Genomic DNA, 22,652 nt, shown 5'->3' with positions numbered 1-22,652 from the left:
CCCTGGCACTCTGTGTCGGGCATGTCTGCTCATGAATGCCGGGCACTCAGCCCTTGGTAGGTGCTCAGCAAACGTGGCACGTATTGGCTAGGTCTGAGGTGGGTCGCCTGGGGAGGGACCTGTTCCTTCGCGAAAGTCTCCAGGGCTCTGGGCTCTCTCTGCTCTCTGGGCTCTACCCGCAGAGCTCTGGTCCTGGGCGCAGCCACCCAAGACCTCGGAGCAGCAGACTCCAGCCACACGGGTGCCCTGTTCCACTGTCCAGCGGGCAAGGCCAGCAAGAAGTTGGGGTACAGGAGCCAAAATGTGGCAGGGCCTTCTCTGTTTCCAATCAACCCTTTTGAGACTTACACTAGAAAGGGGAGAAGAGTCTTGCAGAGCCACTGTGTGAAGAGCACTGTGTAGAGTAGGAGCTTTATCTCATTAATCGGCTACAGACACAGGGAGCAGAGAGGTTCAGTAACTTGGCTGAGATCACACACCGGGCTGGGACAAAAGCCCTTCCTAGCTGCATTCTGCTCTGTGTCTCTGATGGTACCACTGCCTCTTCCTTCCCTAGAGAACAAATGCACCCTCTTTCTGGTCTTTACCGCCCCTGTCTATCCACAGCTTACTTAGACTGGTTCCGGACCCCTGTCCACCAGGCCCGCGGTTGAGTGTCTGTCTCTCGTGTCCCTCACTCACCATACGCAGCCAGGTGTTAGAAGATGGGGAATGCAAGGTTTGGGGGGCTCAGGCGAGGCTTGGAGAGCTCAGGCCGTCTGTCTGGTGGTACTGGGCCAGGGGCAGAGCCCAGAGCCTCTGGCTTACGGCATCTTCAGGGAATGGAGTGAGCCGTGTGTGCCCCAGGCCCTTCAGCAGAGAATGTGACCCAAGGGGGCCAGGGCTGGCTTTGGACGGCTTTTTGCTGCATGCTGGGGGGGATTGTCATTTTCATTTTCAGTACTAGAGTTTGAACTCAGGAACTAATGTTTGCAAAAGCAGGTGTTACACTGCTGAGCCAGGCCTCCAGCCCTCTTTGTGCTGGTGATTTTTGAGTCAGGGTCTCACATCCTGTCCAGGGACGCGCCTGCACCGCATTCAGCCTCTTAGGTTGATCGTAGCTATGCTGACAGGTGGGTACCACCATGCTCCCCTTGCAGTTGAAAAAGGATCTGGGGAACTTTTCTGCCCAGGCTAGCCTTGAACTGTGGTCCTCCCGGAGTCCAGCCTTCTAAGGAGCTAGAATGACAGTGTGGCCACTGGTGTCCAGCTCTTGCTTTGAGGTTTTTCTACAGCTGACTTCCTCCCGATTAAACAGTGCCACAGCTCCTGTGTCATAGCCCCCCCCCACTCCTTGTTTCATTCGTTCACTCACCATTCATTCATTCATTAAGGATCTCCAAGGCAGGGTGCCATTGGTATCACCAGCCAGCGGCTGAGTCAGAACCTCAGGTTGTGGTGCCCGGTGGAGGAGGTCGCCTGTAATGACAGGGCGACGGGTAGACAGAAAGGGCGCTGACATTTATGTTGGCCACTCTGGGCTTTCCTGGCTTCCTTCCTGCCTGGCACCTGCCCGCCCAAGGGCACGCCGGGCAGACCTCTGCTCTAGGCGAGTCGCTCCGGAATCAATGATGGAAGGAAGTGCTGGGTAACCCCGGGAGAGCCGGGTCAGGTCGGGAGTCAGCGGGGGGGGGGGGTCCCCTGGAGCTGGGAGGAAGCAAGGCAGCTGTGTTGTGCTGGGCAAGGCACCTGGCAGGTCCCCCCTGCGTGACGGGGGGTGGTTGGGAGTCAGGGAGGCTGCCTGGTGACCCGAGGGGACACCAGGCATTCGCCAAGAGGCCCTGAGCCAGCCAGGTTTAAACAGCAGGGCCGTGCCTCTCCCTCTCCCTCCCTTAGTGATTCACGTCAGTGGTTGACATGTTGGACTCACTCTCAGTTTCTAGAACTTTCCCTTCCCCTCTGAATTTAAAGCTCTAGAGCTGATCACACTTAGCTGTAAGTCCTGACAAATGTCTGGCTCTGTCTCTAAGCTTTCGCATTTGCATCTTTTTGGCTTGTGTGGTAGGCTGGCTCATTAGCCTTGGGGCCCTGTGCTAGCCGGGCAGGCGCTCTGCCCCGCGAGCCACACCTCCAGCCCCTTTTTTGCCTTGGTTATCTTGGAAGCAGGGGCTTGCTGATACCCAGTCCAGCCTGGACTGCGATCCTCCTGTGGTTTGCTGTGTCCCTGGGGCTGAGAGAGGTGGGCCCCGAGCCCAGGCCCTACGCTCTCCCATAGCTGGGATGGCAGGAGTGTGTCACCACTCCCGGCCATTGGTTGAGATGGGGGTCTCATGAACAACTCTGCCTGTGATAGCCTCAAACCACCATCCTCTGATCTCTGCCTCCCAAGCAGTCCGTTGGTAAAGTGGGGCGCGTGGGGCTCACCCAGGCAGGTGTACTTCGGTTCAAGGCTGTGGCATCTCGGTCCCGGTGTGGGGCATCGAGGGTGGTGAGGGCTGGATGGCCACGAAGGACTTTCTCCTGGGCACGTGGTGACCTCAAGTGGCCCTGTGTGACTCTCCTCTTCCTCTTCCTCCACAGGGCGACTATGAGGGAGACAGCGTGGAGTTCAACGACAGAAAAGTAAGTTGGTGCCGAGCAGAGGACGCTCTGGCCTGACTGCTGCCATCTTGGAAGGTGCTTGGCCTAATCTTGCACTGTTCCTGGGTGAATGATCTCGGGTGCCATGGTGACCAGCAGAGAGAGAGAGAGAGAAGGGGGGAGGGGGGAGAGAGAGAGAGAGTGTGTGTGTGTGTATGTGTGTGTGCGTGCCAGCCATGCAGTGTTTCTCAAATGTACCTGCCACGGAACCCTTCTCGATAGAGACGTTATGGGGCTGGTGTTCTGCACAACACTCTTGGGAAGCACCCCATAATTCTTTGGTCCCTAGTTGCCGCTATCCTCCTTCCACCCCACAACCCCTCTCCTTCCCAGGCGTGGTCCCCTCCTTCCACCAGGCCCTCAGGGAAGCCGTACCACCTGACCACCGCCTCCCTCTGCCCTGTGCTCTTGCTTTGCCAGGATCCACCCCACATGCCCACGCCCCACCTCCGCCTTTCTGCCCACCACGGAACCCAGGCCCACCGCCTTCTGTGGGCCCACTGGCCCCGCCCCTGCCTGGCCCCACCCCCTGCCTGGCCCCGCCCCCACCTGGCCCCACCCCTGCCTGGCCCTGGAGGGCACTCACAATGGCGGCCTTGTCCCCGAATCCCCGGCCTGAGAAGCTCTGGGGGTGGAATGCCCTCCCTGTCCGCGCCCTCCAGCCCCGTGCTTGTTTTGCAGCCTTTGGTACTTGATAAAACTTGCCCAGCCAGGAATCCAGTGAAGATGCTATCTGGTCTAGCACAAAAAAATTACATATTTGGGTATTTTTAGTGTAACATCTGGCATCCGCCTGAGACCCATGGGACTCGCGGTCCAGCCCTGCCGGGTGCGCCCGTCCCCTCCAGGGGCTGCCAGGCCTCCTCCAGCCTTGGAGGCCAGACCTCTGGCCCCTGCCTCTTGGCTGAGGTCTGGTTTCCTCCACAGTGACCCGCCACCCCCTTGTGGCTAGATTTTGTCCTCAGATCCCAGTCCCTCCACCCCAACCCCGCTCTCCGGAGCCCCAGTCACACCAGCCAGTCCCCACCTCCTTTTATGTCCCAATCCTGGGGCTTGAACTCAGAGCCTGGGTACTGTCTCTGAGCATTTTTGTCAGGCTAGCACTCTGCTACTTGAGCCACAACTCCACTTCAGGCTTCTTGGTGGTTCACCGGGGATAAGTAAGGGTCTCACAGACTTTCCTGCCCAGGCTGGCTTCGAACTGAGATCTTTAGATCTCAGCCTCCTGAGCCTCAAGGGGCGACTGTCTTCCTAAAACCAGGTCTGCTTGGCCCAGGGCCTCCTGTGTGCAAGGGCTGCTGCCTTGGTTACTTGTTCAAGAAATGCTGGCAGGCCACACGGCAGCCAGGCCCGGCGTCCCTCCCCAGGCCCTCTACACGCTTCTCCCCACACCTGAACGACCTGCCCCTTGTGTGGTTTATGTCCCAGCAAGGAGCACAGGGCTTGGCCCAGGGGTAGCTGGAGAATGATGCCAGTTAGGTGGGGGGATGGCAGCTGGAGGAAGGGCAGGGCCCCTCTCCGCCGTGTGGGGGGCGGGGAGATCCCTGCCCAGTCCTTCCCCAGCCACCACGAGGCTGCAGCCAGCCTGGCCAGTGTTCTTCCCAGAGCCGGGTCCTGGGGCTGTGTGCTGTGTGTGCCCCTTACCCAACGTAAGAGCTACAGAAAGGATGATTCTCGGGGCTGACCATGGCCAAACCTCAGTTTCCACAGCTCAGCTCTTGAAGCTCACAAAGACAGCCTGCTCTTGGGAGTTCCCTGTTCCAAAGAGGCATGTGGTAACGTGCGAACATAGTGCCTCTGCTCTCCTGAGCAACAGAAGGGGCCCTGGAACGCCAGGAGCCTTCTGGGCTGGCGCCCTGGTTTCGAGGAAGGGCCTCCAACCCACCTCAGATCTTAAGAGACCCCCCTCACGCCAGATGCCAGTGGTGCACATCTATAATCCCGGCTACCCAGGAGGCTGAGATCTGAGGACTGCAGTTTGAAGCCAGCCCAGGCAGAAAAGACTGTGAGAGTCTTGTCTCCACAAAAAAAACCCACTGGAAGTGGCTCAAGTGGTAGAGTACCAACCTTGAGCAAAAAAAAAAAAGCTCAAGGGTGAATGCAAGGTCCCAAGTTCAAGCCCCAATATTGGCATGTGCAAAAATAAGATCCCCGTGAGGGAGCCTTTGCCCGTCAGCCCTGCACCTCGTTGGCCTGTGTGGGAAGCATCCTGGATAGCTCGGGTAGCAAGCCAAATACCACTGACCAGAGGCGTGACCTGGGCCGCCTCACAGGACCTTGCCAAGGGCAAGGTGCTGGCCTGTTGGTTCCATCCTAAAGGAGCTACAGAAACACAGACCACATTGTGTCTTTCCACACTGTCAGAATCTATTAAAGAACAAGTTCACAAATCACGTCGATTTCATGGGCATTCATTTGCCAGGCATGACTGATTTTGCTTGATAGCCACAAACCAGTTGGCAAACAGGTTCTTTTATTGTAGTCTTAATTGGTTATTAACTCTCAGAATGGATGTTACAATAAAATAGAGGTTTCAGGCTCTAAGAAAGGGTTAACGAGGCCAATGGCCAGAGCAGACAGGGATATGGATATCAGGAGGGTCACTGCTGAAGTCCGAGAGCCTGTGCGTGAGAGTGCAGCTTGTGGGTGCACCTCCGGTGTGGGGCTGTGGTAATGGTCAATCCCACCATGCCTGCCCCTCCCCACAACACCCATCCCATGCACTTCAGCTTCCATCCCCCCAAGCCATCACCCCCTGCCCTGGGTGGTTCCATTCATGAAAGGGGTGAATCAAACAGCCCATCTCCAGAGACAAACCTCAAACCATCTTTGCATTCCATGAAACTTTTTAAGTTTTTTGTTTTTTTTTTGCCATTGATATTTCTCTACCCAAGCCCCTGGTGGCTTTATTCCTTTCATAAAGAAATGGTTTGGAAGCCAGCCTGGGCAGGAAAGTCTGAGAGACTCTTATCTCCAATACACCACTCACAAAACCAGACGTGGTGCAGTGGCTCAAGTGATAGAGCACTCACCTTGAGCTGAAGGGCTGAGGGACAGTGATCAGGCCCAGAGTTCAAGCCCCATGACTGACAAAAAAGAAATGGCTTGGCTGGTGGGATAGCCTATTGGTAGAGCACCAGCCCAGACAAGGGCCTGGGATCCAGCCCCAGCACTGAAGGAAAAAAGTTGCATCTGACTAGCATGGCCAAAATACCTAAATCCTCACAAGCCACAAAGAGCTGCCAGAAGCTCATCTCTCATTCGCATCCCTACTGCGAAATGTGGGCTCTGGCTAGCACATGGCTGACTCTGTCAGTGTTTGTCGAATGAATGAATGGTTTGAAGGTCGGCTGAGGCTCCCGGAGCTCAGTGAGGGAGAGTGGGAACAGCCCCGGCACGCCACACTCCTCGCTCTTTCTCTCCCCAGCTCCTGTATGAGGAATGGGCGAGCTACCGAGTCTTCTACAAGTACCAGCCCATCGACCTGGTCAGGTAAGCAGGCCCACACCGGCCTGTGGGAGCAGGGCCCTGGGCGGAAGTGGATTGGTCCTGCAAAGTCGCTGTGAACACTCAGCCACTTGAGACGCTGTGTGGACGTGGCGCGTGGGGGAGTCCCGGCCTTCCTCCTGGGCAGGGGAGGGGAGCAGAGCAGATCGCCCGGGTCTGCCGCACAGAGCATCCTGACCCCTCCCCTGTCCCCAGGGCCACGCAGCCTGGCCTGGCCAGCGGCTACAGGGCCGCCTGCTGGTGTGCAGGGGAAGAGGAGGGGGGCTCAATGTGTAGGAACTTCTGAGGCAGCAGCTTGGTCTGTGCGTCCTGTGGGGCTGTGGGCTGGGGCCTGTTGGAGGACACTCAGGTCACAGTGCTTGGGAGGAGGAGCCATGGGCCCCGGGCCCCGGTCTACCCCCAGCCATGTTCACATGGAAGTGGGGGCCGGGGAAGGACCCTGTGGGTCCTCAGGGGAAGAGAAGCAAGCTAGGTAAGGCGATGCAAGCCTGTAATCCCAGCACCTAGGAGGCCAAAGCAGGAATTGTAAAAGTTTCAGGCTAGCCAGGGTGACATAGAAAGACTGTATCTCAAAAAGAATTTTATAGCCTGGCGCCGGTGGCTCACACCTGTCATCCTAGCTACTCAGGAGGCTGAGATCTGAGGATTGTGGTTTAAAGCCAACCCAGGAAGGAAAGTCTGTGAGTCTCATCTTCAATTAACCACCAGAATAACTGAAGTGGAGCTGTGGCTCAATGCGATAGAGTACTAGCCTTGAGCTTAAAAGAGCTCATGGAGAGCACCCAGGCCCTGAGTTCAAGCACTATGACTGGCAAAAAAAAAAAAAAGGTATTATTATCATTATCTTAAAAAGAGAGAAATGAGCAGGTATAGGTTATTCCTGCCTGAAATCCCAGCTAATCAGGAAATGGGGATCAAAGTGACCATGGTCCAAGGTCAGTAGGGGGCCAGAAAATAGCGAGACACCATCTCAACCAACAGGCTGGGTGTGACGGCATACATCTGTAATCTTCCTTGCTATGGCACCACGGGTCCAGGCCAGCCCTGGGGAAAAGCAGGAGATCTTCCCCACCTCAAACAAAAACTAAAGCAAAAAGGACAGGATATGGTTCAAGTGGTAGAATGCTTGTTTATAGCAAGCTACCTCCAGAGGGAGGAGAAAAAGAGAAAGGGAGGATGAGAGACCACCAGGGGTCCCAGAGCCCACTCTGTCACGTGGGAGAGACGCGGCGGCCCTTCGCCTCGGCGGCCATTCGCGTGGACCCTCACGGGGGAGGGGCCGGCAGGCCGGCAGCATCTGTTCCCTCCCCCCGGCCCCAGGTCCGGGGTGGGAGTAAGCTTGCCTCGGTCTCCACACAGGAAGTACTTCGGGGAGAAGATCGGCCTGTACTTTGCCTGGCTGGGGGCCTACACGCAGATGCTGATCCCCGCCTCCCTTGTAGGCATCATTGTCTTCCTGTACGGGTGCGCCACCATGGAGGAGAACATCCCCAGGTAGGCGCGCCCCTCCTCCGCTCGCTCCTGGCAGAAGCCACTAGAACCCAGGCCCTCCCGCCACCTCCTTTCCGCATGCCCGGGCCCTAGAACTGCCCCCGCCAGCCATGTGCTGCTGGGTGAAGGGCTGGCACTCCAAAGGGCAGCCATCTGCATGCAGGTCAAGCGTGGTGGGTCACGTCTCCCCCACGCCCCAAGGCTGGTGGTGGTGGTTGGAGGCTAGCCCAGGGGACGAAGAGTCATCAAGGCCCCATCTCCACAAAAACGCTCGTTATGATCTTGCCTGCCTCAATCCGGGCGCCCGGGAGCCCTGAGTAGCAGGATCGTGGGCAGATGCCAGTCCTGGCAAAAGGGGAGAATCGGTCTGAAAACTAAAGCAGAAGGGGCTGGGGGCGTGGCGGGCACCGTGGCGGGGCACAGCCTCCAGGACCACCAGACACAAAGAGAAGTCTGTCTGCGCAGGGCGGGTAGCCGTCCGGGGCAGAACGGTGCTGTGATGGGTTGGGGTTTTATTGTTGAGGGAAGGATTATAAAGTAAACACGGGGCCATTCTGTGCATGGAAGGCTTTTATTGTCTGCTGTTCTTTCCACTTTGATCGTGCTGTGACAACATGTGCCCTGGCCTTCTTGTCTGGTGGAAGCAATGAAAACATTCCGGGCAAGGTGGGGGGTCTCCCCTCGCTCCCCTTCCCCCCGGGCAGGGACAGGCCAAGGGGGGGGCTCCCCTCACTCCCCTTCCCCCCGGGCAGGGACAGGCCAAGGGGGGGGCTCCCCCCGCTCCCCTTCCCCGGGCTCTGCTCCTGTCCCGGTCATGTCCCAGGCCTGTGGGGCCCTCGTGGGAATGGCGGTGTTTGGGGACCCAGGGAGCATGTGGTGGCTGAGGCAGGGACCCCCCCCCAAGAGCTGTTCCTGGGTTATGTCAGAACTAGGGGGAGGCGTCAGGGTCTTGGGACCCCCACAAGCCCCCAGTGGCAGCCCAGCCTCACTTGAAGGCGCCATTCCCGCAGACAGCTCTTCCACCCCTACACCCGTGTGTCCTCCCTTCCCTCCTCCTACACGCACACACGTGCACACGCACATGCACACGCCAGCATGCATACCCATGCACTCCCACTGCAGGGTTGGGGCCGCAGCCTTACACCCACCCCACCCTCATCCTTATCAGTGGTCCGCAGTGCCGAGGCGATTGGCACACACACACTCCAAAGAAGAGCCAGGCAGGAGAGGCCCCTCAGAGCCCATGGCCGCTGCCCGTGACACACCAGCTGCGCGGGCCAGTGGGGGAGGCCGTGCGTTGGTTTATGTGTATCCGCAAATCTAAAGAAAACAAAACTTCACCCCCACCCCCCACCCCAGCCACCGAGCCTCTGGGACCAGCACGGCAGCCTGGAGTTTATTTATAGGTCAAGATCTGGTCTAAGGTCACAGGAAGGAGAGAGTTCAGGGCCAGCTGTGGCCGGAAGGGCCTTTTCCAGAAAGAAGAACTGAATCTGAAGTTCGAGGACCTGGCCAGGGTCACAGGGTAGGACAATAGAGCACGAACGCAGCCTAGGCCCGCGGGGTCTCAGGAGAGACCCCCAGGAGAGCCATTGCGTGCAGGTGTATTACAGAGAGGCCAGGGTCCGTTCCCAGTGCGCTGCATGGCTTGAGGCCAGTCGTTTCCCTCTCTGGGCTCCCCTCCCCATCTATGAAGGGGGGATTGGAACCCAGTTGTCCTTGGTGCTGGTCCAAGCCCAGCATAGGTTCAGCAGTGCACTCCAGCACGCACGCCCGAGGAAGGCTGTAAGCATGGGATTTGTCAGCAAGAGCAGGAGAGAGTTCGAGGGCCGAGCCTGCCCCCCCCCCCGCGCCTCTCCCACAGGGTCCTGGCACCCTGTGGAGATGCGTCTCCTGTAGCTCTGGGCTCTGGGCCTGGCCTGTGCAGAAGAGCCTGAGCTGGTGGGTTTTCTCTGGTGTTCGGGAGACAGTAATGGAGTTTGAGCTCATGGCAGGCGCCGCAAGGTTAAGCCTCCTTTTTTGGCTTTAGTTATTTTTCAGGCAGGGCCTTATATTTTTGCCCAGGTTAGCTTTGGACCATGATCCTACATCGACCTCCGTGTGTCTGGGATTACAGACGCGCCCAGCAAGGAGCTCTCATTATCTCGGTTCCAAGCCAGCTGGGGCAGGAAAGTCTGTGAGGCTCTTGTCTCCAGTAAACTACTCAGAAAAAGCTGGAAGTGGTGCTGTGGCTCAAATGGGAGAGCGCTAGCCTTGAGTAATCCCAGCTACTCAGGAGGCTGCGATCTAAAGATCTCAGTTCAAAGGCAGCCTGGGAAGGAAAGTACCTGTGAGACTCTTATCTCCAGTAAACCACCAGCAAACCAGAAGTGGCGCTGTGGCTCAAGTGGTAGAGCGCTAGCCTTGAGCTGAAGAGCTGAGGGACAGCGCCCAGGCCACACACACACACACACACATGCACACACGCATGCACGCACACGCACACAGACATACACATGCACGCACGCATGCACACACACATGCGCGCACACACACACACTCACTGGGAATTCTGGCAGTGCAGTGACAGCTGGGCCTTAAACAGAGCCCAGGGCCCTGCCCCACTCAGGGTCAGATGACAGACAGTGTTTGTCACATGCCCACGAGCTGCTCCCAGGGGACAGAGGGCCGGGTGTGGCCGGAGCAGGCTGGTGTGCCTCCTGGGGTCCACTGGGTCCCCCTCCCCGCCCTCCCCGCCCCAGCCACGGCCCAGGCTGGGCTGTGTGCCAGCGCCCCGGGACTCGAGTGTGCCCTTGCGTTGCAGCATGGAGATGTGCGACCAGAGACAGAACATCACCATGTGCCCGCTGTGTGACAGGACCTGCAGCTACTGGAAGATGAGCTCGGCCTGCGCCACCGCCCGCGCCAGCCACCTCTTCGACAACCCCGCCACCGTCTTCTTCTCCGTCTTCATGGCCCTCTGGGGTAAGCGGGGCCTGCCGCGTGGGCCCCGTGCTGTCCGGCCATCCATAAGGAGGGCCGAGGGGCACAGGGATGTTCCCAGCTGGCGGGGAGCCTGGGGGAAAGCCAGGAGGGCGCTCCGCTCCAGGAGCCCCGGGCCAGGCCTCCCGCAGCCTCTTCCCTTCCATCCAGGGCGGGGCAGGCGGGCCGCCCCGGGCCAGGCTGGGGGCGCTGTCTCTCTAAGATCCGCAGGGCGCCTCTGCAGGCCCCCCTGTCCTTAGGGTGAGGGCTCTGAGCATCAGAGAGGAGACATGCGTTCCCTGGAGTCCCCCAGCTCTGAGCAGCTGCCATGGTGTGAATGAAAGCCACGATTCCAGCCACACTGCCAGGCCGGGCCACCAAGCCCCGGCTCCCCCCAGGGAGCTCCCCTCCCCGGCCCACAAGTCCCTGATTCTGGCTTTGTTGGGATGACTTTGGTCAGTAAACAGGACAGGCTTTCCTGTCGGGGTCCCTGGGGTTGGGGACCCCTGTCCCCGCTCACCGAGCCCATCCTGGCCTCCAGATGGAGATGGTCAGGCCCCTGGGAGCCTGGGGGGCTTCCTGAAAGAGGTGTGGCACTTTGAGTTGGCTGTGGCATTCATGGCAGAGCGGCCACAGCGGGAGCAGGCTGGGGAGCGGGTGCGGGGGCCGGGGAGTGGGTGCGGGGTCCGGGGAGCGGGTGCGGGGTCCGGGGAGGCTCTCCTGGCCTCTGCCGTGGGCCGATCCCAGCACAGGACCCATCTGCGCTCTGCACCACCCTGCTCATGGGTGGATGCAGACAGAAGTGGGCTGAGCACCCACGGAGCTGGTCTCCGGACCCACGGGGCTTTGAGGACAGAGCCGCCATGGCCGCGCCAGCCACGCGGGGCTGGGCTGCGTCCCTGGTGGTCCAGGCGGAGGGGAAGGGTGGGTGAAGATGCGCCAGAGCCCCGGGCTGGTGGCTCAACTCAGAGTTAGCGGCAGGTTTGGCTACAGGACGGGACGTGCCGTGCCCCCCGCTGACCAGGGCAGGCCCTTTATTCGTTTTCCTGAACCCAGGGCTTCCTGCATGCTAGGCAAATGTTCTGCCACTGGGCCATACCCCAGCTGGGTCCTGGGGCTTGAACTCAGGGCCTGGGCACAGTCCCTGAGCTGTTCTGCTCAAGGCTAGTGCTCTCCCACTTGAGCCACGGCTCTGCTTCTTGCTTTTTGGTGGTTAACTGGAGATCAGAGTCTCGTAGGCTTTCCTGCCGGGCTGGCTTTGAACTGCGATCTTCAGATCTCAGCCTCCCAAGTAGCTCAGATTACAGGTGTGAGCACCTGTGCCTGTCTGTGTGCACAGTGTTGACGGAAGGGAAGAGAACCGAACCGAGCTGCCTTCCCTTCTGGGACCAGAACCTGTATCCTGAACAAGCAAGCTCTGCTGGTTGCAGGTAGTGAGAGGTGTTTTCTCTAATGGGGCACTGAAGCACAGAGACGTTAAGTGACTTGGCCAGGGTCCCACAGCTAACAGATGGATCACAGACTCACAGCCTAGCGTGGGTCTAAGGACCAAGTGAGTGCACTGCTTCCCCATTCCCATCCAAACGCTTTCCGGGGTATAGCCTTGGACCCTCAACCCAGCTATGAGGACCTGTGGTCCCAACTCTGGGGACCAGTAAGTAAGGGCCAGTATGCCCATGAGCCCCAGTCTCTGCTGAGCTCCCGCCTGGCTGCCTTCCCACCACGGGAGAGCCCGGCCAGGCAGACCCTCACACCGCAGTTTCACACCGCGCATCTCCCGTTTTCCAGAGGGAAAGGAAGATGCTCGACGCTTCCCAGCAAGCCTCCGAGGAGCTTAGCTGAGCCAGGGCGGGAGGCTGTGCCTGAGCTGTGGGCACCTCTGCATACGTGCATGCACACACACACACACACACACACACATGCACACACACACGCACGCACATGCACACACATGCATGCACACACACGCATGCACACACACGCACGCACACACATGCATGCACACACGCACACGCACGCACACGCAACGCATGCACACGCACGCACACACACACACACACACCCTCCCCCTCCCCCGGCTCTTAGCCTGTCAAGAGCAATTAGCAGAGGCCTTCCGCACCTTTCTTCAATCTCGCCTTCAATTACCGGCTCGTGCCCGGGAGGGGTCTCTTCTCCCTGGAGTTTCTCCTTCCATCCCGTCTCCATTTCCTGCCCCCCCCGCCCCTGCACTCCATCCTCAATGCCTGCCTGCGGGATAGGGGCTCTGAAGCCCCCAGAATGGCAGTCCCCCCCCATCATCTGCAGGGCCGCAGCCTTTGACCGCCCCTGCCCGCCACGGCTGACACGTGGAAGTCTCTGTGAAAGACGTCACACCGAGCGCCCCGGAGCCCCATTTAGCTATTTGCTGAGATCAATTTTCTGAAATTACAGCCTAATCATGGGTTTGAACTGCTTGTCAGTTCCACAGAGAACAAAGGAGGTGATTTGATTTCAGTCCCTCCGTTGCCAAAGATGAAATGTCAGCCTGAAATGGAAAGGCCGCCCCTCCGAGCCTGCAGTTTTGATTGGCAGCTGCCTTGGGTGGGGCGGGGCGGGGCGGGAGGAGGGGAGCCGGGGTATGATTGTCTGCGGGATTTAAAGGCCAGAAGCAGGTCAGGACTGGACCGCGGGGTGCTTAGGTAGGGACAGGTGACGTTGGAAGGCTCCGTGGCCCCAGGATGGGGTGAGAATCCCCAGTCCGCAGAGGGAGTGGCGGGAGCCGCTCTGTTCCCCAGCCCGGTCCTTGCTGGGAGTGGCCGTGTCCCCTGTCCCCTGGGTGGGGGCTCTGCCACTCGGAGCAGATGCAATAGACGGCATCACCGGTCTTCAGCTGCTGGTGCCGTCACCGGTGCCTTAGATGACACACATTTCCTTCTCAGTTCAGGACCTGCGAGGTCCAAAGTCTGCTTAGGTAAAGGCCCTGCGCCAGCCCCAGACAGTCCTGCTTATTGTCCCCTACGTCAGAGCCAGAGAGAGACAGCTCTGTGTGCTGGTGGCTGTCGCTCCTTCACCGGCCTGTCCAACGTCACCAGACCCCGAGGGGCCCCCCCACCCCCCCTACCTCCCCCCACACATACACTGGGCGCTCGGAGCCCTCACCCCGCCTTCCCCAGCTTGGTCTCCTAAGCGAAGCTTCCCCAGCCACTGTGGGCACCGCCCAGCCTGCGGCTGGTGGACACTGAAGACAGAGGCCCCCATGGGAGGTTGAGGACAGGCGGCGCCCACACAGAGCCGCTGTGGACCGTGTCACGGGCTCCACCGATAGCCCATCAGACAAGCGGGGAGACTGAGGCTGGCCAGACGCGTCACCACCACAGGCACAGGCGGCGCAGCCCCGCCTGCCCTGGCGGGCTCCCCAGCCCCCGGGGTCTGTGCTGTGTACCCCGTCCCCGCCCTCCCCCGCCTCTCCGGATCCCTTGCCCTCTTGGGCAGCTTAGTGGGTCCATCCCCTCCTGACCGGTCTGATCTTGGCGTGGTGACCCCTGCGTCCCTGGCCCTTGGGTCCCTAGTGAAGGGGACTCTGACGTGTGCCAGCCCCGGAGGTGCCTGGGCTGTGCGTGTCACCCGCCCCCTGTTGCATGGGGAAGCGTGGCCAGTCTCCAGGGTGGGGCTGCAGGAGGGTGTGCCCCCCCCCCGCCGTGGAGGGTGGGTGCTCAGCGGGGTGGGGCGTGGCGGCGGCGTGGGGCGGGGCAGGGTGGTGTGGGGCAGGGTGGCCTCCATGTTCCAGTGGAGAAAATCTGACCAGTTTGACCAAGGCTCGACTCCAGCCTCCTGGTGCCTGTACTGGTGGCTCTTTTAGAAGAAAAGACAGAAAATTCCTATTTTATAGGAAATGTCTCTATTTTTTCAGCACCGTTGAGCGAGATACAAGTTGGTGTGTGTGTGCGTCTCGCCGTGGCCACCTGGCTGTGGCTCCGGACATCCGGGATAGGACAGTGAGCAATGGCCAGCACACAGATGCCTGGGATTGGCCCCGGCTGCCAAGCTCTGATACCTCAGGCGAATCACCTAACCTCTCTGTTCCTGTTCCTTCTGCTTGCTGACATGTGCTAGGGCTCTGATCATAGGACTTAGAATCAAGAGTCCAGTTGTTCACTGAAGGAAAATCCGTCCAGTGCTTAAGTGTGGGCCCTGGAATTAACCTGGACAGGGCGCCTGGCCCTGACCTTCAGTGTCCTCATTCACGCTCCTGTGTGTGTGCGTGCATGTGTGTGTGCTCATTCACACCCCTGTGCGTGTGCACACGTGTGCACGATTCTGGGGCTTGAACTCAGGGCCTGGGCACCATCCAGGAGCTGCTTCACTGAAGACTGGTGTTCCACCACTTGAGCCACACCCCAGCTCACATTTGCTCGCTGTTAATCAGTACACACACACACACTCACACACACACCACCTCCCATGGAGCTGTTTGAATTTCTGAGTGTTTCCTCGGAAGATGGTTAGTGTGCAAAACTTCCCCTCCGCTGTGCTGACCGGCTCCTTTGCAGGCAGAAGCTTCGTGTTGGTTTGATTCAATCCCATCGTCTATTTTTTTTTCTTTTGTCAGTTGTGGGGCCTGAACTCTGGGTCTGGGCGCTGTCCCTCAGCTCTTCAGCTCAAGGCTAGCGCTCTACCACTTGAGCCACACCCCAGCTCACATTTGCTCGCTGTTAATCAGTACACACACACACACTCACACACACACCACCTCCCATGGAGCTGTTTGAATTTCTGAGTGTTTCCTCGGAAGATGGTTAGTGTGCAAAACTTCCCCTCCGCTGTGCTGACCGGCTCCTTTGCAGGCAGAAGCTTCGTGTTGGTTTGATTCAATCCCATCGTCTATTTTTTTTTCTTTTGTCACCTGGGCTTTTAGGTTCTTTCTCAACCCAAGAGCAGGGCAGCTTTTGTTAGTGTTCTCCGTGACCCCCCCCCCCGCCCCCAGCCAAGGGAGCTGGATTTCCCAGGATGCCTTGCACTCCTACAGCCTAGTGGACTTGGTGGGAGTCAGCACAGGAGATGGGAGGCGGGAGCAAGGGCCTGGTGCTCCCCCTCCTCCTGCTCCTCCTCCTCCTCCTGTCCTTCCTCCCCGCCTGCCCATCATTCTTGCCTCTTTGCGTGTAGTCTACTGAACTGGGGTATTTTATTTCTATCTTGGAGACATCAAGTGCTCCTCTGAGCCTCCGTCTCCCCTGTAGAACGAGGAGGCGTGGCACTCAGGGCTTGTGCTCTGTGTGCTACAAGAGCGCTTTGAACAACACCTGGTGGGCCGTAGCTCTAGTCCCCAGCTCCTGTGGCTTCCTGGCTTCCTGTCCTGCCATTCCTCCTCAGCCAGGCTGGTTGTCAGGGGAGGGGAGGGGAGGGGAGGGGAGGGGAGGCTCCTGAGATGCAGCCTGGCTCCGAGTCATTCATCGTGAACATCCAGAGCGCCTGTGTGTGTCAGGCACCCCATGTGCCACAGGCCAAGGAGTGGCGCCCGCGCCTGCCCCGCATGCCCAGGAGGGACTCCTGGCCAGTCTGCTGTCCTTATGAACAGCACAGGGAGCCAGGATGAGGCTTGGGGAGGGGCTGTCTTCATATGCTTTTCCTGTAGCAATGAGCCGCTTAAGGCTTGGGGGGTCCTTTATGAAGAGGATCATGGTGCAGCATTCTGGAGGACGAAGGTCAAGGGCCGCATGGCTTCCTGCTGGCAGACCTCCCGCGGTGCGGGCCATGGTCTCTCTCCCTGTTCCTATAAAGCTTCCCGGATGACCCTCACACTGGGGATTACACGCCATCACGTGAGGCCTTGGGGGACACCCAAGCCCCCAAAACAAGCCCTGGCGGGTCCCATGAGGAGAGCCTTGCTGCTCTGGGCTGACTTGGGTCCTCGGAGCCGACTCTGGGAGACTCCCAGAGGAGGGGGCAGCAGCCGGGGCAGCCCTGGCCCCAGCCCCCTCCTTCCTCACCCCTGCGCCGGCCTGGGCCTTCAGTCTGCAAAGCAGAGGAGTGAACAGTGTGGGCGGGCGCTGCCAGCTGGCCGGCCTGGCCAGGGACGGGTCCCTGGGTCCCTCCTCTGCACATGGCAGAGCCATGGTCCCTTGGCTCCCCGGAGTTGTTGCCCTGGTTCGGCCAGGGGTGCCAAGGGGAAGAATGGACGAGGCCCCCAGTAATGGCTTTCTCTCCCCGCACCCCCCCCCCCCGCAGCTGCCACCTTCATGGAGCACTGGAAGCGGAAACAGATGCGGCTCAACTACCACTGGGACCTCACCGGCTTCGAGGAGGAGGAGGTTGGTACCTTGGGCTGGTTCCCCCGCCCGGCCCTCCCCGCCAGTGCCCCCACCTGCTCCCCCACCCCGGGCTCCCGTGGAGGCCTGCGGTCTGTCCTGCGGGGTGAGGCGCTCCCCGTCCGTCCGCTCCCCACTCATCGCCCTGGTATTCCCGAGCCCTCGGTTGCCACTGTGGTTTTGGCCTCTGTGCTCACGTGGACGCCCCAGCCAGCGGCCTAGCCACGGTCAGGATGCCACATGCCAGGGCTCCCCGGCCCGGGGCCCCAAAGGCAGCTGGGAAATCTCCCTCAGAGCTCAGAGGCCGCTCCCCGGCGGGTGTGGCCGAGGCATGGGGTGGCCTTCACAGAGGAGGGGCGTCAGCGGGGGCAGGGTCCCCCAACGGCCATCTCCAGCGGTATTCCTAGGGTGCAGGGCTGTGAGGAGGAATGGGGCCCCACAGAGCAGCGGAGGGCAGAGCCCCTGCCCAGGGTGCCGGCCAGTAAGCCCTCTCGTGAAATGCACTCTTGTTTTCCTGGGGGCGGGGGGGTTGGCAGTAGGACTCGAACTCAGGGCCTTGCATGTGCTGGGCCGGTGCTCTACTGCTTACGCCTCGCCTCTAGCCCAAGATGCTTACTTATTGTTTCTTTTTGAACTAGTACAGGGGCTCAAACAGGGCCTCAAACTCTATGCTCAGCTTTTTCACTCTAGGCTGATGCCCCACCATTTGAACCACAGCTCCACTTCCAGCTCTTTGCTGGTTCATTGGAGATAAGAGTCTCCTGGACTTTCCTGCTCAGGCTGGCGTTGAGCTGCGATCCTCAGCCCTCTGCCTCCTGGGTAGCTGGGATGACAGGCTTCCGTGCCTGCCTGGGATGCTTACTTGAGCAGTGAGGCCCTGCTGCACCCCTGCGGCTCCGCTCGCCTGGGCTTCTCTCCTGTGGCCCGCTGGAGCCTGCTTCGATCACACCCTCAGTCACGTGGCTCCAAGGAGCCACGGTGGCTCCGCAGCCTCAGAGTGATTACAAGGCCGGCCTCAGCTCCATCCTGACGATGCCAGCTGGCTGGGTGACCTGGGCCAGGTCACCCACCTTCTGTGCCTGTCGAGCAGCACCGAGAGCAGTCCTTGCTAGACAGAGTGTCAGTGGGACACCCCCGACCAAGTCCAGCCCCTCAGACTAAGTCCCACATACACGAAGCTCCCATACGTGGAGACCTGACTAGCTGCCACCAGCCCACCCACACCCGTCTATACACTCGTCTCAGCTCATTCTCCCACTTCGGGCTGAGGCCACTGGCTTCGGTCCGTGGCTCTTCAAGGCAGAGCCAGGGGCAGAGCTGAGCTCTGGGCACATTCCAGGGCCGGATACAGCTGGCCCAGGGCGAGTTCTTTCCTCGTTGCCGTTACTTAGACTCGCTGGCGTTGGGTGGAGAGGGGTAGCTCATGCCTGTAATCCCACCTCTGCAGGAGGTGGGATGAGGAGTTGCTAGCTCAAGGCAGGAAGCTACAGGACCCCACTCCAACCGTAGGCCGGTGTGACGGTCATGCGGGAGGCGGTAGTAGCATCATGGGCAGAGACTGGCCCTGGGGGGGGGGAGCAAGGCTACCCAAAAACCAAATAACTGAAATAGAAAGGGTTGTGTGTGCGGTAGGGGGCTTGCCTAGCGAGCACAGAGCCTGAGTTCAAATCTCAGTACTGGGGTGGGGGGTGGGGATGCCAAATAGGACAGTGAGCCTCTGCCATCCTCCTGTTTTAGAAGTGGATGTAGAATGTCCTGTCTGAGGGGAACTGGGGGGCAGGGACAGTCCCTGTGTCCCCTCCGTGGGGACCACTCCTCGACCTCCTGACCTTGAAGGCCAGCCTTGACTTTGGGGTGGCGACCAGGGGAGGCTGAATGAGCTGCCCCAAGTGGGGCGACCTCAAATGGAATGGTGCTGTCTCCCCACCTAGGCTGAACCCCAGGTTTGGGCTCAAGGAGGATGGGTCATCCTCGGCCTGTGGGGTTCCTTAGCAGAGGCTGAGAACTCCCGTTGTGGCTCTCACCACCACCGTCCCCCCTCCCCGCCATTCTCCCTCCCCCTCTTCCCAACCCACCTGCCCCGCACTCTTCGCTTTCGCCCTGGTCCTGGGCGCAGGTGGGGCCCCCTCTGGCGGGCGGAGCAGCCTCAGTAACCACTCTCTCTGTTTTGTTTTTATTTTCTGGTTCCTGCAGGAGGCAGTTAAGGTTTGCAATATTTTTTGTTGTTGTTTTTTGGTCACTCTTACCTTCCGTAGCTGTCCCGGGAGAGGGCCTTGCTCGCACACCTGTCGGCTCTTCCACCTGGGCGGGGTCTCTGCTTCCTCCTGGGCCTGTCCTAGCCCCTTCTTCCCTCCAGCACCCGCTCATCTGCTCCGGGCTGTCCCGGGCCTGGCACCACGGGTGCCCTCGCTTGCTGCCTCTTACTGTGTCTCTTTCTCACAGTGTCCTCGGGGCCAGTTCGTGGCTGGGGGTCCTCATAAGCTTGGACGTAGCCCTGTCCCACGCTAGGGCATGGGCTGGGTCCTCAGAGCCAGGCAAGGGGAGGGGCAGACAGGGAATTCAAAGTGCAAGTGTGACAGGTGGCCGCGAACTCGCCCCCACGGGCGCGCACAGGGGGACGGATTCAGCCTCACACCGCCAGGGTCTCTGCCTGGCAACCGTGAGTGTGACCCGCTTCCTTCCACAGGATCACCCCCGAGCTGAATACGAAGCCAGGGTGCTGCAGAAGTCCCTCCGGAAAGAGGCCACGCACAAAGAGGTATGGTGCTGCCGCCTTTCCCAGCAGCCAAACGCCAAGGCTCAGCGCGGTGGAAGGGCAGCAAACGCCGTGTGTTCACCTTGGTGAACCCAGGGGTCAGCAAACTGCTCACACTGTAGATGGGGGTCAGCCAACACTGCTCACGATGTAGATGGGGGTCAGCTGACACTGCTCACGATGTAGATGGGGGTCAGCTCACACTGCTCACGATGTAGACGGGGTCAGCTGACAGTGCTCACGATGTAGAGGGGTCAGCTGACACTGCTCACGATGTAGATGGGGGTCAGCTGACACTGCTCACGATGTAGATGGGGTCAGCCAACACTGCTCACGATGTAGATGGGGTCAGCCGACACTGCTCACACTGTAGATGGGGGTCAGCCAACACTGCTCACGATGTAGATGGGGGTCAGCTGACACTGCTCACACTGTAGATGGGGGTCAGCCGACACTGCTCACGATGTAGATGGGGGTCAGCCAACACTGCTCACGATGTAGATGGGGGTCAGCTGACACTGCTCACGATGTAGATGGGGGTCAGCCGACACTGCTCACGATGTAGATGGGGGTCAGCTGACACTGCTCACGATGTAGATGGAGGTCAGCTGACACTGCTCACGATGTAGATGGGGGTCAGCCGACACTGCTTACGATGTAGAGGGGTCAGCCGACACTGTCTGCTCGTGGCATGTAGGCAGGGTTTAATGTTCCTCCCCCCACCAGCCTCTCGAGCTGCCTGGTTGTCATTTGGTAATGCCGGGACTATCCTGGAGCCACGGCCCTGGCCGCCTCTCGCTGAGGCTGGACAAGGCCTCAGGGGTCCTTGGAGGACGCTCTTCGGGACTGCAGGCTGTCCTTCCCACTCCAGCCTTTGAAGTGGGGCGGGGGTGGAACTGTGTCACAGCGCACAGTGGCCACACCCCGGAGGATGCCAGCCCCTCCTGAGAGCCTGCTCTTGTAGCATAAAACCGGGGCCAACCCCTCCTCTTAGGGCCAGAAGGAGCCTTGCCCGCCCCGGGGGCTGAGCGAGGCTCCGGTATGGAAAGGAACCCCAAAGCAAGAGCCGACAGCCTAGCGGCATGCCCGGCCCGGTTGCTGCACAGCCCGGCAGTGTCTAAGGCCCCCGCAGGCCTGTCCTGTCCCAGGCCTGTCTCCAGCTCCCAGCCTGAGGCACCATGTCTCAGGGGACGGGGCCGTGGCTCACAGGGACTTGGCTCCTCTCACTCAGCACCAAGGGGTGTGGTCCCCACTATGTCCACTCTTGGCAGCAAAGGGCTGCCACAAGCCACGCCGGCGGGAGGGTCTGCGCCCCAGGCCGGGAGCCGCCTGCCGGCCCCAGCTTAGCTTCTGCCCAGGCTCCTCAGTCACAGAAAACGCAGAGGTGCTCAGCTCCTTTCCGTGGGCCTCCGGGACGAGGGTGGCCTGGGACTCTCTGTTTCCCACGGCCACACCCCTTACGTGGTCAGTTCCACGTGGTTCTCCTCAGCAGCTCTGGTCCCCAGCTATGGCCCCTAATGAGCCTGGCTTGTGATGTGAGCTCCTGGGTGTGACGCCAGCCGTGCCCTCCCGGCGCAGGAGGCCCCCTTCCCCACAGCCACACCATCAGGCTGGCGCTCGGCCATCGTGTGTGTGACTGAGTGGACGCGTGTGCACGTGCACACACACACGCGCGCGCACGCCAGACCTGGGACTTGCACTCGGGACCTAGGAGCTGTCCCTGAGCATTTTTGCTCAAGGACAGAACTTTACCACATGAACCACAGCGCTACTTCTGGGGTTTTGGTGGCTCTGTGGAGATAAGAGTCTCATAGACTTTCCTGCCCAGCTGGCTTTGAACTGTGAGCCTCTGCTCTGGGCCTCCTGAGTAGCTGGGATGACAGGTGTGAGCCCCCGGCCCCCGGCTACTGCCATCAAACCTTCCCAGGCTCTGCCCCACAGCCAATGGGCCTACGTGGCACTCACCATTTTACCTTGGGCCACCAGCTGCTTGACCCGCTTGCTCGGCAAAGGGACAGAACTATGATGGTCTGTGTGGCCATTGGCCTGCTATTTCAGGTGCTGTAGACCACCCAGGAAGCCCTGTGGGGAAGCCAGCCATGCCCAGATGGGCCTCAGGCTTCCTGTGTTTCAGCTGCACGCGGGCGGGCCTCTAGAGCCACGTGCTCCCACACACAGGACTCCCCGCCTGTCCAGGGTGCTCAGGGGACTCCTGAAAGAGACCCAGATTGTTCTCTGTTGCAGACAGACAAGGTGAAGCTGACTTGGAAGGACCGCTTCCCGGCCTACTTCACCAACCTAGTGTCCATCATCTTCATGGTAAGTTCCAGAAGGCGAAGGTGGGAGAGATCTGGGATGCCCTCCCAGAGGTGACGGGCGGTGGTGCCACAGCGCTGTGGCACCCTCGTGTCCCAGGACGTGGCCGCCCTGGGCTCCGGTCCAGCAGCGGCCCCTGGGGTGGACACAGAGCTGGAGTTCCGCAGGAGCCCCAGGGCGGGCAAGCTGGTTTTGAGTGCCAGCTCTGGGTATGCACCGGCTCTGCATGCATGCCGGCTCCGGGTACACCCCGGCTCCATGTGCTAGCTGACAGTCAGCTGTCGTTGAGAGTGGTATTTGTTGAAAGAATTAGCTGTGTAGTTGTCACACTGATGGTCAAAATCAGTTCAGACCAAACAGGAGTCTTCTACAAACCATTGAACTGGTCACAGGCCAAGTATGGCAGCTCACACCTATAATCACAGCTGCATAGGAGGCTGAGATCTGACCATCACAGTTCAGAGCCAGCCTGGGCAGAAAATTCCTTGAGACTTTTATTTCCAATTCACCACCAAAAATCCAGAGAGTTGGGGTTCAAGTGGTAAGGTGTCAACCTTGAGCAGAGACAGCACATAGGACCTGAGTTCAAACCCTAGCATTGGCACACACACACACACACACACACACACACACGTGTACACATACATAAAGCTGGACATGGTGGTACACACCTGTAATCCCAGATACACAGCAGGCAAAGGTAGGAGGATCAAAATAAA

The 22,652-nt window shown here is 59.7% G+C and overlaps 1 protein-coding gene across 1 annotated transcript in view; it reads left to right on the top strand.

The window, feature by feature from the left end:
* Ano1 (anoctamin 1, calcium activated chloride channel) overlaps positions 1-22,652 on the top strand; it is a 67,287-nt gene that overhangs the window by 24,325 nt on the left and 20,310 nt on the right. The window contains exons 9-16 of the mRNA XM_013020870.1: positions 2,560-2,601; positions 6,047-6,111; positions 7,486-7,620; positions 10,421-10,581; positions 16,783-16,865; positions 19,056-19,067; positions 19,549-19,620; positions 21,862-21,936. Of these exons, the coding sequence (XP_012876324.1) occupies positions 2,560-2,601; positions 6,047-6,111; positions 7,486-7,620; positions 10,421-10,581; positions 16,783-16,865; positions 19,056-19,067; positions 19,549-19,620; positions 21,862-21,936 (645 nt within the window). The remainder of the gene's footprint in view (positions 1-2,559; positions 2,602-6,046; positions 6,112-7,485; positions 7,621-10,420; positions 10,582-16,782; positions 16,866-19,055; positions 19,068-19,548; positions 19,621-21,861; positions 21,937-22,652) is intronic.

Source organism: Dipodomys ordii, unplaced genomic scaffold (assembly GCF_000151885.1).
Source record: "Dipodomys ordii isolate 6190 unplaced genomic scaffold, Dord_2.0 Scaffold54, whole genome shotgun sequence".
NCBI classification, from domain to species: Eukaryota; Metazoa; Chordata; class Mammalia; order Rodentia; family Heteromyidae; genus Dipodomys; species Dipodomys ordii.
The sequence above is the reverse complement of the archived record's forward strand: the minus strand, read 5'-3'. Positions and strand labels throughout refer to the sequence as shown.